Source organism: Musca vetustissima, unplaced genomic scaffold, assembly GCF_032173495.1.
Source record: "Musca vetustissima isolate MV318-11 ecotype Yass unplaced genomic scaffold, APGP_CSIRO_Mvet_v1 utg3767, whole genome shotgun sequence".
Taxonomy (NCBI): domain Eukaryota; kingdom Metazoa; phylum Arthropoda; class Insecta; order Diptera; family Muscidae; genus Musca; species Musca vetustissima.
This window is the reverse complement of record NW_026886007.1, coordinates 61,135-74,324: the sequence shown is the minus strand read 5'-3', so window position 1 is coordinate 74,324 and position 13,190 is coordinate 61,135. Positions and strand designations below refer to the sequence as shown.

Genomic DNA, 13,190 nt, shown 5'->3' with positions numbered 1-13,190 from the left:
CTTCCTTTTAATGATGCTCATTGATTTTTTCGTCTATGCTCTTTTGCGGCATTAGGCATTTTTTCTTTTCACTTTTTTCCACATCAAATTGATTTTAATTCATTATACACTACCGAATATTGCAAATTTACATTGTTAATTACACTTTTCACATATTTTTTATCCGGGAAACATTAAAATTTCCCATAAATTTGTGATTTTTTCGCTACTACTATCAAATCATTAGAGTTGGGTAGTTCCGAAACGAACTAGTTCATTGGAACTATTCCGAGAAAGGAACGAACGGAACTAGTTCCAGTTCTTTAATTAATATAATTCCTTTCTCTGATCCAGTTCCTTTTTTGAACTATTTGAAGCAAAGGAACTGTATGGAGCAAAGGAACTATAAAGAGCAAAGGAACTATATGGAGCAAAGGAATTATATATGGAAAAACGAAAAAAATATATGAATGATGAAAGAGAGAGATTCAAAAGAACTATGTAGGAGTCGGAACTATATGGAGCAAAGAAATTGTATGGACTAAAGGAATTATATGGAGCAAAGGTACTATATGGATCAAAGGAACTATATGGAGCAAAGGAACTATATATGGAAAAACGAAAAAAAAAAAAATAATAAAAGAGAGAGAGAGAGAGAGAGATTCAAAAGAACAGTGGGAAGCCTCCAAGACTCCAGCCTTCATAAAATTCGCTTGTTAATCTTCGTTCTGCCAAGACTCAAGCGACGTCGTACGCAAACCTTCGCCAACAAATGGTGTGTTCCAGTACTTTTTATACCCTCCACCATAGTATGGAGGGTATATTAATTTTGTCATTCCGTTTGTAACTCATCGAAATATTCATTTCCGACCCTATAAAGTATATATATTCTTGATCAGGGTAAAATTCTAAGACGATCTAGCCATGTCCGTCCGTCTGTTGTAATCACGCTATCTTCTGAAGGAATTGAGATAGGGTGCTGAAATTTTGCATAGGGTTGTCTTTTGTCTGCAGGCATGTCAAGTTCGAAGATGGGATATATCGGTCCACGTTTAGGCATAGCTCCCATATAAGGGTACCCCCCAATTTTCGGTATTTTGGGGTTCTTGAGCGCGTTTTTCAAGCGAATTTGTAGTAAATGTATCCACAAAAAATTATAAATATATGTCCACTTTTTCTTGTAGCCCCCATATAACGGTACCTCCTAATTTTCAGTATTTTTTGGGTTTTTATCGTATTTTTCACCGAATTGGCTGTAATTTAGTATTTTGAGTTCTTAGCAGGTACCAAATCTCTCCACAAAAAAATTTAAATATAGGTCAATTTTTTCGGATATCCCCCATATAAGGGTACCCCCCAATTTCGGTATTTTGGGGTTCTTGAGAGCGCTTTTCTACCGAATTCGCTGCAATTTTGTACATTGGGTTCATATTGCGTACCAAATATCTCTACTAAAAATTATAAATATCGGCCCACTTTTTCTGGTAGCCCCCATATAAGGGCACTCCATATTTTCGGTATTTTGAGGTTCTTAAGCGCGATTTTCAACCGAATTCGCTGAAATTTGGTACAGTGGGTTCATATTGGGTACCAAATATCTCTATTTAAAATTATAAATATCGGTCCACTTTTTATTTCAAATACCTGTGGTGGAGGGTATCCAAAGTTCGGCTCGGCCGAACTTAACGCTTTTTCACTTGTTTAATAGTAAAGCTAGTAAAAGGGAAACATTTCAAGTCTCAGAGTACAAAATAATTTGAAAAGTTCGGGAACGCAAATCTAGTAAATATGCCAAAATTAGATGGCAATACTTCAAAATCAACATAACAAAAAGTTTACAAAGAGAAAGCCATTTTGTTTTGTGCTCTCTTAAATTTGATTCAATGCTTTACCAGTTTTATGGGTTCAGGAACGGTTTTCGAGTAAAAAGTTGCAAAACTTGTAAAATTAGTAGATTCTTTTAGGTTTTGGAACGGAGCTAAAATAAAAACGACGACTGAAAAAATTGAAAAACGTTCCACCTGCTAACGAATGGCAGGAGAAGACAAAATGGCCGATAAAGATGAACTCAAAATGGTATAACCGAAAGTTTACGAATGAGGTTTAGGAAACCGTGTTGTTTACAAATTATGAAATTAGGGATAAGTAAATCGACTTTCGATTAATCGACTTTTTGTATTGAAAAGCCTAATGCCATGTACAGACGAGCGTTGTTCCCTCTCTCATTCGTGGTTCGACTCTTAATTATGAAGTAATTACATAGTTCAAAGGAACTACATTAAGGAACTAGTTCCTTTTTAAAAAAGAAACGAGAATGATCGATTGCCCAACTCTACAAATCATGTCGGTTGAAACTAGGGATAAACAAGTCGACTTTAGATTAATCGACTTTTTGTTGTCTAAAGACTAAAAATCGAAGTCGGCTTTTGTGTGCAGCGAGAATCAAAAAATCGATTTTCTGTTGTGACTTTTCGATTATTGCATTCTTAGTACTATCGTTATAATGAAAAAAAGAACAAAGAAAAAAATAACGGTTAAGAATTTTCGTTTTCTCGAATCGGCGCAATTTTATTTTTAGAATGACAAGGGAAGGTAAGAAAAATGTATAAAATATTTATTTATTGTAAAATTCATTTGTTTACATTTTTTCAGAACATTATTGACCATCTCTGTGCCGAAGTTTTGTGCCGAATTTTGTTCTTGACTTTTTTACCAACTGAAGAAAAATTGAAATGAATGGGAGGAGGAGATAAAATGGACGATAAAGGCCGAATTCAAAGTGGTATAACCAAAATGTTACGAATGAGGTTGGATGGAGACAAAATGAGAACCGTTATGTTTACAAAACATAGACCCACGTTACACTATTTGTCATGGTTATTCGTCATGAGAGCTTTTTTCTCTCGCATTTCTCTCATTGAGAGTAATTACAGTTGCTCTATTTATAATTTTGTAACAAGCGTACTTTTTGTTCACAAAAGGTGCGAGTTTACATGAACGAACCAAAACAAAAAGTAAATTTTTTTGGCGTTTGAAATGTAATTTATTTCAAACTAAATTGCATTAGTCGGAAAACTCGAAAATCGATTTTGAACAGGTTTGACAAAATCGAAAGATGGAAAATTCACCTTTAAATTGCAAAATACAACAACCACAAGGAAACGATAACACAAACGCATATCGTTTCCTTGTGGTTGTTGTAAAACATCGCGAAAATCGATTTTGGAAAACAGCTGTTTTTTCTCAAGTCTAATGACAAAATTTTCGACTTTGTTTACGTTTTCATAATGGAAAATAATGCATTTTAACAGCAAACTTGAGAGGTATCGATAATCAGCTGGTCTCCCTTGGTGACCTTATTTATAGGCCATGGCTTAGCCCTTTATAGTCAAAGGCAAAAATAGGAAAGTCGACTTTTACTCTCGTTACTCTCGACTACTAGTGGCAAATCATATCGGTTTAAACAGAGAATAAAGCCGCCAATACCGCTGTTTTGCCACGCCGTTCTGCGCAGTCGTCGTCACTATTGTGCAAGATCTATAGGCCGTGAGCAAGCCTTTTCTCTTACAGCATGTTTTCACATTTATCATACGTATATTATCGTTTGCATTGTTGCATATCTCCTTCAATGAGTTAGAATAAGACGTCTACAGTTCTAACTATCTAATCATTATCTGTACATGAAACTATGTTATCGAAATGAAGAAGAGACTTATGCGGTGTACATACTAGCATTTTTGAATGGCACTCTTCCTCAAATTTTGCTTGTTTGATAGTGTGGCCTCACATGTTTGTCATTCATCAGGCAACCACAAAAATATTTATGGTTGTTGGACAGTCAGTAATCGATAAAAAAACTGACAGTCAAAAATGATAGTGTGTACACCGCTTTAATAAATTTTACTTACAAATGGTCTGTTCCCGTACTGCAACAAATCTACTCGATTTTACAATTTTCTTCGATATCATAAAATAAAATTGTTGTTTATCGTAGTAAAAAGTAGATTCTTGCAGTACGGGAACAGACCATTACTTGTGCAAGATCTATTAATAAGGTCACGCAACTAAGGAAAGTCAGCTGTTTTCTCTCAAGTCTGATGTCAATAATGTGACTTGTTTACGTTTTTATAATGGAAATAATTCACAATAAAGGATTTTGAAAGCAAACTGAAGAGGCAGTTGATATCCAGCTGGTCTCGCTCAACGACCTTATTTATAGGCCTTGCTATTGTAAACGTCTACAACAACAAATTACATTTTTTTAGTTGGAATAGTCGTTTATACCTAGAGATGGTGTTTTACTTATTTTAATTTTTTTTAATTATAATTACGATAATATCGAATATGTACAAAATATATATGAAATTGGAACGGTTAATACCAGTAAATAAAAATGTATAATTTACTGGTATTATTTGTATCCTGCCTAAACACCACATTACCTTTAAATTCATTAAACAAACACGTTCCTGTGTTAACTGTTTGTAAGCCACCTGATGACGCCGTCAAAAATGACAGCGGTCTCAAATCACTCACGCAACTTTGTATTTCTCACAGCAAAGAGAAACCCAGGAACAACAGGAGCTCATCAAGTGCGTCAGACCTATCTTTTTGGGAGTAATCCTAGGAATTCGTCAACGATTTTCATCATTTTACATACAACCAGCAAACTGTTGTTGTTGCGTCTGAGTCCCAGACACATTTGACATTCTTCCATTGACATAGTTCGAGAAAATTTGCAAAAATTCTACGTAAAATAAAAACAACCTTTGAACATCGTAAAAACAAATCGAGATTAAAGAGCCCCAATACGGCGGAGGATAGCCATCCAACCCAAGTAGGATCAGTGAGTTTTGTAACAACAACAGCAGCCACGGAACAAAAAGGCCTATTGATATATGAGAATACGTCCGGACAGAGCATCTACTCTAATCCGAGCGTATTGAAAAAGGACGAGAAGGACGACAATTGTAGTATAGTAACAACGACACCACCACAACAAACGGGAGAACAGGCATATCAACAATTGCTACCAGCAATTAAGGACAGCAGCGGCGGCCACAGCATTAGACACGTCAAAGCAATGGAAACCAATCTAAATAAGGTACTGAATCAAGGAGTACGTCATCAATTAAATGGCTTGCTGTGCAAGTATACCAATGTTATGAAAGGTATGTGTGTGTGGCGCATATATATTAAACATATTGCGATTTATTTAATAATTTTTATGTTGTGTTCATTTAGGTTGGCAGTATAGATGGTTTACCGTGGATCCACAAAGCGGTATACTCAGTTATTATTTGTCGGACAGCACATCGGCCTCGGATGACGTACCCCCACCGGCTCATGTACTAAATGGTTCTCCACGTGGACAAGTACATTTGGCTGGTGCTGTTGTCTGTCCCAGTGATGAGGATTCTCGCACATTTTCAATCGGCTGTGCTTCCGGTGATACCATTAAGCTGAGAGCAGCCGATGCTAGGGCCCGCCAAGAATGGGTAGATGGTTTGCGGGCGGTTGTCGAAAGTCACACAAAAGCTATGGATATAAGTAATTCAACACCATTGCCACCGAGAGAGCTATTGGCCGCATCCGATGCAATGGCTTCGGCTCGTCAAGCTTTATACTTAACCGAACAATGGTAGGGAAAATGTGTTTTAAAATAATATGTCTATTTTAGACTAGTTTCCTTTTTTATATAAATATTGTTAAAAAAAAAAACAATCAACAGGTGTGGAATTTTAAAAATTTATTAAAAGGCCACCAATAGACTTGGACGTTAAAAAAGATAGATGCGCAAGCTTGCATTTTTTTAAATATTTTGAATCGTCCATCACTAAAGAAGATTTTAAATTTTTTTTTAATTTATAAATCTTTTATATATATTTGTCTCTAATTACAGCAACGCTTCCCTCGCTCGAGCCATCGAAAACATTGAATGTGAAACATTTTCACCAACCGATCCCGATCTATTGTTAATGAAAGCAATATCTACCGCCAGTACACAATGCCTACATCAGTGCCTCAGCTTGTTGCAGCGTCATCAAGAGATCCATACACCGCATTCGGAGACGACAAGTGTTAATTAGCGTTCTAGTTATGTCGGCCGGACGCCGTCGTCGTCGTTTGTCAATTAAAGAGCAAACAAACAAATCATGCTGTGTATAGCAGCAAGACAAAATAGCCAGTGATCCAACATTGGCCCGACTAATTTAACATTGATTTATTGTGTTTATTGTTATTAAAATTTATTCAATGTTTTCCAGTTTTTGAAATTAATTCTATTTCCCATTACAAATCCTTCTGAGCACCATTTTAGTCCTGCCCTAATAACTTTGTATAGCCATATTGTAACAACATCATTTAACCATTCCGAATTGTCCAGATCTATACCAAAAAAGCAATACGCTTCAAGCGCGTAACAATTGATAAGTTTTTTTCAAACTTATTATGTAACAATTTTACGCCAAATTGCAAAAAAATATTGTTTAAATAAAAAAGCCTTCATAAGTATTAATCATTTTTTTTTTAATTATTATTGGTACATCCATGGCGTGGGTTTTTTAAAAATAATTTTTTTCCCAGCCTTTGATTTAAAAAAATACTTTTTTTTTTTAAGAAAGCAACAATGCTTGGCATTTTTATAAATATTTTTTCAACTAATCAACAAGTCGTGAGAATATATTTTGGATGTTTTGGTAAATATTTTTTTTTTCAATTATTGTTTAAGGAACTAACCAGGCTTGAATTTTTAGAAATTATTTTTTCAAGAAGCCATTATTTTTTCAATATTTTTTAAGGCGTGGAATTTTGAGAAATATTTTTGAGTTATTTTTTTTTTTTGAGAATATTATTTTAAGGTCTTCCATAGGCCAGGATTTTTTAAAAGCCTTCATAAGTATTAATCATTTTTTTTTAATTATTATTGGTACATCCATTGGGGCGTGGGTTTTTTAAAAATAATTTTTTTTTTAACCAGCCTTTGATTTAAAAAATACTTTTATTTTAAGCCATTATTTTTTTAATATTTTTTCAAGGCAACAAGTGTGAATTTTGAGAATATATTTTTTGAGTTATTTTTTTTTTTATTGTTTAAGGAATATTATTTTTAGAAATTATTTTTTCATTAGCCATTATTTTTTTAATATTTTATTTAATTTTGGATTTTTTAATATATTTTTTTGATTTTTTTCTACTGCGCTGATTTTTTTAAATTTATTATTCGTTAACAATGCTACACTCCCACCTCTGTTGTTTACATATGTTTTGTTTTCGTTATTTGTTTTGCTTATCGCATTCTAAACAAATAAAATCTCTCGTTCTGCGACGCCGTTCAAATGAATAACTAGCGGCTTTAGAATTAGATACCTACCGAGAAGTTGGAGGTTTTCATCGGGCATTCCATTGAAACGAAAGGAATAACTTCGCAACGCAATGAGTAAACAAATTCCCAACAATCCAAAGGAACACCATCCGGTGAATCCCTTGGCATATGCAGATCCAAATAATTTGTATAATTTAGTTTGCAATATGCCACCACCGCCACCTCCACCAGCTGCCAGTGTAGCAGCACCACCTCCGCCGCCACCACCACCATCGGTGCCATATCCTGGTGAAAGTACATATGATACGACCATACCAGCAGCAACGGATCACACGGCTGTTGCTAAAAGCTATGAAGACACATATGATTATGGCAGCAATTATCCCGCATCCTACGATAGTTATGCTGCCGCAAAGGCTTGGCAACCTCCAGTTGCTGGCAGTACATATTCTCAACATTCCTATGAGTATGGTGGCGAACCAACTTATCATCGTGGTCACGGTGATTATCGCCATTCCTCGTATAAATATGGTGCTGGTGTCGGTTCGTATGCCAGCAATTATTATTCTTATGGAGCACCAGCAGCACCTTCCGCCTCATCACACAGTAATTCTGGCTCCAGTTATCGTTATTCCTCATCATCTTCGTCAAGACATCGTGGAGATTATTATTCACGTGCTGGATCATATAGTGGTTCAGACGTCAGATCCTCCAAATCATCAACATATGCCGAGGGATCTTCAAGTAAAAGTGAAAAACGACCAAGGGCACGTGAAGAACGTCCCGTGAAACCAGAAACCGAACGTGATCGTTTACTACGTATGTGGCGTTCGAATTATTGTGAAACACCCGAAGATATACAACGTAAAATGGAAGAATTGGCCGAAATGGATGAAGACACCCCTGAGGTGTGGGTAAGATCCTCTCCAGCTGATTTATATTATCGACGTACCAATGTGGTGCAAGAAGTTGAGGCCACCAAACGTTTGTCGCTGTTGTGTGAATTATTCGAAGAGGAATTGCTGAAACGTTCTGAACGTATACGAGAAAAATTACCACCCTATTGTCCACCACCAAGACAGGCACGACGTCGTGTCTGTAAACATAAATCTGAAGGATGTTCCTCATCCGATTCAGATTCTTCGGATAATGAAGAATTTAAACTGGAGCAGGATAATTGTATGGAAGAGTTGTCACGTAAAGTCCAGCATCCCTATCGGGTACATGCAGATTTATGGCACAATGAACCCGGCGAAATGAATGATGGTCCGCTGTGTCGGTGTTCTCAGAAATCTCGTAGAGTTGGTATACGCCATGGCATCTATCCGGGAGAGAAGTGCTATCCAAAATGTGATCCAAATTCAAATAATGCCAATAGGCTTTACCATTATCGTATTACCATTTCACCACCAACGAATTTCTTAACAAAAACTCCCACCATCATCAAACATGATGAACATGAATTCCTGTTTGAGGGATTTTCATTGTTTTCCCATTTTCCGCTGGGTGATTTGCCGACCTGCAAGGTTATACGTTTCAATATTGAATATACGATTTTGTATGTTGAGGAAAAAATGCCGGAGAATTTCACAGTCAAGGAACTGGATATATTTTGTGAGTATATTAAGATGTGTCCCACCATCAACAGTTTTTGAACCCAAGATTTTTTGAACCATTGATTTTTAAAAAGTTTTTTTTTATTCCAAAAAAATCTTTTTTTTAATTTCATATTTTTCAAAAAATCCACGACTTTTTGTTGTTCGATTTTTTTTAATCCTTGTCATATGCCGACACAGATGTATAGACAAAGTCTAGCGGTATTGAAATATAATTTACAATCATTTTCCCTCTCTCTCCCTCTTTTATTGCAGTTAAATATTTATTCCACGAGCTTTTGGAACTGGTAGATTTCTCGCTATTACCCAAATCGGAGGATAGTGACAGTGACACCTGTCCAGCATTCCACTTTCTGCCACGTTTTGTTCGTGACCTACCCGACAATGGCAAAGAAGTGTTGGCCATGTGTGAAGTACTGAAATATCTATTGGATAATGCGGGACCCCTGGTCGATGGCCCCCTATTGAGTAAACTAACACACACTCCGCAAAGTGAGTGGCAAGATTATGTGGATAATTTCAAGGGCATGTTGGCCACGAAGCCGGGCTATAAACCCAGTTCCATACGTGTTGATCAATTGGATCGTAATGTTGCCGATTTACCCGAATGTTATGACAAAGAGGAGGGTATTTGTCATCCGGCCATTGTACATTTTGGTATACGACCTCCACAGCTTAGCTATGCCGGTAATCCGGAATATCAAAAGGCATGGAGAGAATATGTAAAATTTCGCCATCTCATGGCCAACATGTCCAAGCCATCGTTTAAGGATAAACGTAAGCTGGAAGAGAAGGAAGCCAGATTGCAGGAAATGCGTACCCAGGGTAGAATGAAACGTAATGTCACTGTGGCTGTTAGTTCCAAGGGTTACCATCGTACGGGAATTATGTGTGATATTGTGCAGCATGCCATGTTGGTTCCTGTCCTAAGTGGCCACTTGAGATTCCACAAATCTTTGGATTTCCTGGAGAAGAAAATTGAATACAAATTTAAAAATCGTTATCTTCTGCAATTGGCTCTCACCCATCCTTCGTACAAGGAAAACTATGGCACCAATCCCGATCATGCCCGTAACTCACTGACCAATTGTGGTATACGTCAGCCGGAATATGGTGATCGGAAAATCCACTATATGAACACCAGGAAAAGAGGTATCAACACCTTGATCAACATTATGTCCCGCTTTGGCAAGGAATATGAAACCATGTCGAATATTACACACAATGAACGTTTGGAATTTTTGGGTGATGCCGTGGTGGAATTCCTCAGTTCCATACATCTGTTTTTTATGTTTCCCGAGCTGGAAGAAGGTGGCTTGGCAACATATCGAGCGGCAATTGTCCAAAATCAGCATTTGGCTTTGCTAGCCAAGAAACTGCATTTGGAGGAATATATGCTCTATGCCCATGGTTCGGATTTGTGTCATGAGTTGGAATTGAAACATGCCATGGCAAATTGTTTCGAAGCCCTGATGGGGGCTTTGCTTTTAGATGGTGGCATATCCGTGGCCGATGAAGTCTTTATGAATGCCCTTTTCATGGAGGATGACCAATTGCGTGAAATTTGGAAGAAATTACCCGAACATCCACTGCAAGAGCAGGAGCCCATGGGTGATCGCGATTGCATTTCATCATATCCCATGCTGCAGGAATTGTGTAAATTCGAAGAATCCATTGGCATACAATTTAAACACATACGTCTATTGGCCCGAGCCTTTACGGACCGATCCATTGGTTTTACTCACCTCACCCTGGGTTCAAATCAACGTTTGGAATTTCTAGGTGATACTGTTCTACAGCTAATATGTTCGGAATATCTTTATCGTCATTTTCCGGAACATCATGAAGGTCATTTGTCGCTGCTACGTTCCTCTTTGGTCAATAATCGTACCCAGGCTGTGGTTTGTGATGATTTGGGTATGACTAAATACGCCGTCTATTCTAATCCAAAGGCTGAGCTGAAAACCAAAGATCGCGCCGATTTATTGGAAGCCTTTTTGGGCGCCTTATATGTAGACAAGGGTCTACTCTACTGTGAACAATTTTGCCATGTTTGCCTCTTCCCTCGATTGCAAATGTTCATCATGAATCAAGATTGGAATGATCCTAAATCAAAATTGCAACAATGCTGCTTGACTTTGCGTACCATGGATGGTGGTGAACCGGATATACCGCTCTACAAGGTCATAGAATCTTCAGGGCCGACCAATACACGAGTCTATACGGTGGCTGTGTATTTTCGCAATAAACGTTTGGCCACAGCCACCGGGTCATCAATACAACAGGCCGAAATGAACGCAGCCAAACAGGCATTGGAAAATTCCCGAGATCTATTTCCCCAATTGGATCATCAGAAACGTGTCATTGCAAAAAGTATTAAAAAACAGACAGGACGTGAAATCAATCAGGATATGGATGGTAATTCGAAGGATGAAAAGAAGCCGAAACATAAACCGCACATTGCCGATGAATCACATTTACCCAAACAATATCGCGAAAGGGAGGATATATCAAGTGATGAACTGCCAGATGATGAGGATGAAGAGGGGCAGGAGGAGGTGGGGGTGAATGCGAAACGACAAGAAAGTACGAATAGGAAATTGCCAGCAACAGGTAAGAGATTGTGAGAAGGCGTGTTGGTCATCAATGAGAAGCCATTTAAGATTTCAGAGAAAATCCTTTGGTATTCTCTTTGTTTTGCTTAAGAAGACCCTTTGGTCTATTGTAAAGGAAGCTTCATATGAATATACCATTCGGTCTTTAATGAGGAGGTTATTGGAAGCTTTTTTCCGGTCTTTAAAAAGGAGATTCATTGGTCTTCTATGATAGATCATGATGTCTTCCATTATAGACCTTTCGATCTATTATGAGAAGACCCTTTGGCCTTCTACGAGAAGATCCCTTGGTCTTCTATAAAATATCTTTGAGAAGACCCATCGCTCTTCTATTAGAAGACCCATTGGTCTTCTATTAAAATGTCTTCAGTGAGAAGACCCATCGGTCTTCAATGAGAATACGCATCGGTCTTCAATGAGATGACGCACCGGTCTTTTATGAGAATACCTATCGGTGATCTATGAGAAGACCCATCGGTCTTCTATGAGAAGACCCAACGGTCTTCTATGAGAAGACCTATCGGTCTTCTATGAGAAGATCCATTGGTCTTCTATGAGAAGATCCATCGGTCTTCTATGAGAAGATCCATCGGTCTTCTATGAGAAGATCCATCGGTCTTCTATGAGAAGATCCATCGGTCTTCTATGAGAAGACCTATCGGTCTTCTATAAGAAGACCATTTGGTTTTCTGTAAGAAGACCATTTGGTCTTCTATGAAAATACCCTTTGGTCTTTTATGAGTACACCCTTTTTCCGTTTTGTCTTCTATGATAAGACCCTTTGGTTTCCTACGAGAAGACCCTTCGGTCTTCTACGAAAAGACTCTTTGGCCTTCGATGTGAAGACCCTTTGGTTTTCTGTTTTTTACGAGAAGAATCGTTGGTATTCTTAAGTTTCTACGAGAAGACTATTTGGCGTTTTAAGGCGACTTTTCGGTCTTCTTCTTTTATTACAATACAATTTGATCTTTTCCCCCTTATCGCTTTAATAACCATTTTCGATTTCATTTGCAGGTAATTCATCCAACAGCATGATAGATTCTGATACAGATGACACGTCGGCCTCAATAACACCCAAGAAACGTGTACGACGACTCTCCACCTGCTCATCATTGAAAGATGAAAATCGAAAATCTCAACAGCCCAAAGAAAGCACAACGAAATTGGACTTGCCCTGTGAAGATATTAGCAGTGATGAAGATTTTCATCGTTCCGAAGTGGAAGAAGATAAGGACAATGTGGAAAAAACAAATCCCATACTAAGTGATTTAAAAGATTTAGTCGAAGATATATCATCGTCATCAGATTTAGAACCTGAACCGGGCGAAATATCTTGTTAAACACAAACACACACACAAAGAAAAAAATGTCAAACATTTCCCGAACATGTTTATAGTCTTCAAAATACAATAATATAGATATTTTTCCGTTTCCAATATATGGGTTTTTTGGTATTATTTAAGAATATGCAAAGGTTTTATGAGTTGATATATTTTCGAAATGGTTTGAATGGCATTTAAACAAGGCACAGTATGTGACCGAATGGAGCTTGAATCATTAACTTTGGCAGGGGCATAGCTACACCTGTTTCTATATCGACGCCTCCGAACCATAGTATGCTAAGTCTGAAAAGTGAGTTTTTCAGTAGAAGCTTTC

General features: G+C 37.4%; 2 protein-coding genes across 2 annotated transcripts; both read left to right on the top strand.

Annotated features, from left to right (window-relative positions):
- The first annotated feature begins 5,062 nt into the window (after window positions 1–5,062).
- Window positions 5,063–6,068, top strand: LOC133333451 (oxysterol-binding protein-related protein 11). The gene is made up of 3 exons (XM_061541771.1): window positions 5,063–5,150; window positions 5,224–5,620; window positions 5,882–6,068. Exons 1-3 carry the CDS (start codon window positions 5,063–5,065, stop codon window positions 6,066–6,068), a joined length of 672 nt encoding a protein of 223 aa, XP_061397755.1.
- Window positions 6,069–7,413: 1,345 nt separating this feature from the next.
- On the top strand, window positions 7,414–12,874 carry LOC133333443 (ribonuclease 3). Its single transcript, XM_061541764.1, has 3 exons — window positions 7,414–8,917; window positions 9,175–11,532; window positions 12,549–12,874. The coding sequence occupies exons 1-3, from the start codon at window positions 7,414–7,416 to the stop codon at window positions 12,872–12,874; spliced, it is 4,188 nt and encodes a 1,395-aa protein (XP_061397748.1).
- Window positions 12,875–13,190: the final 316 nt, after the last annotated feature.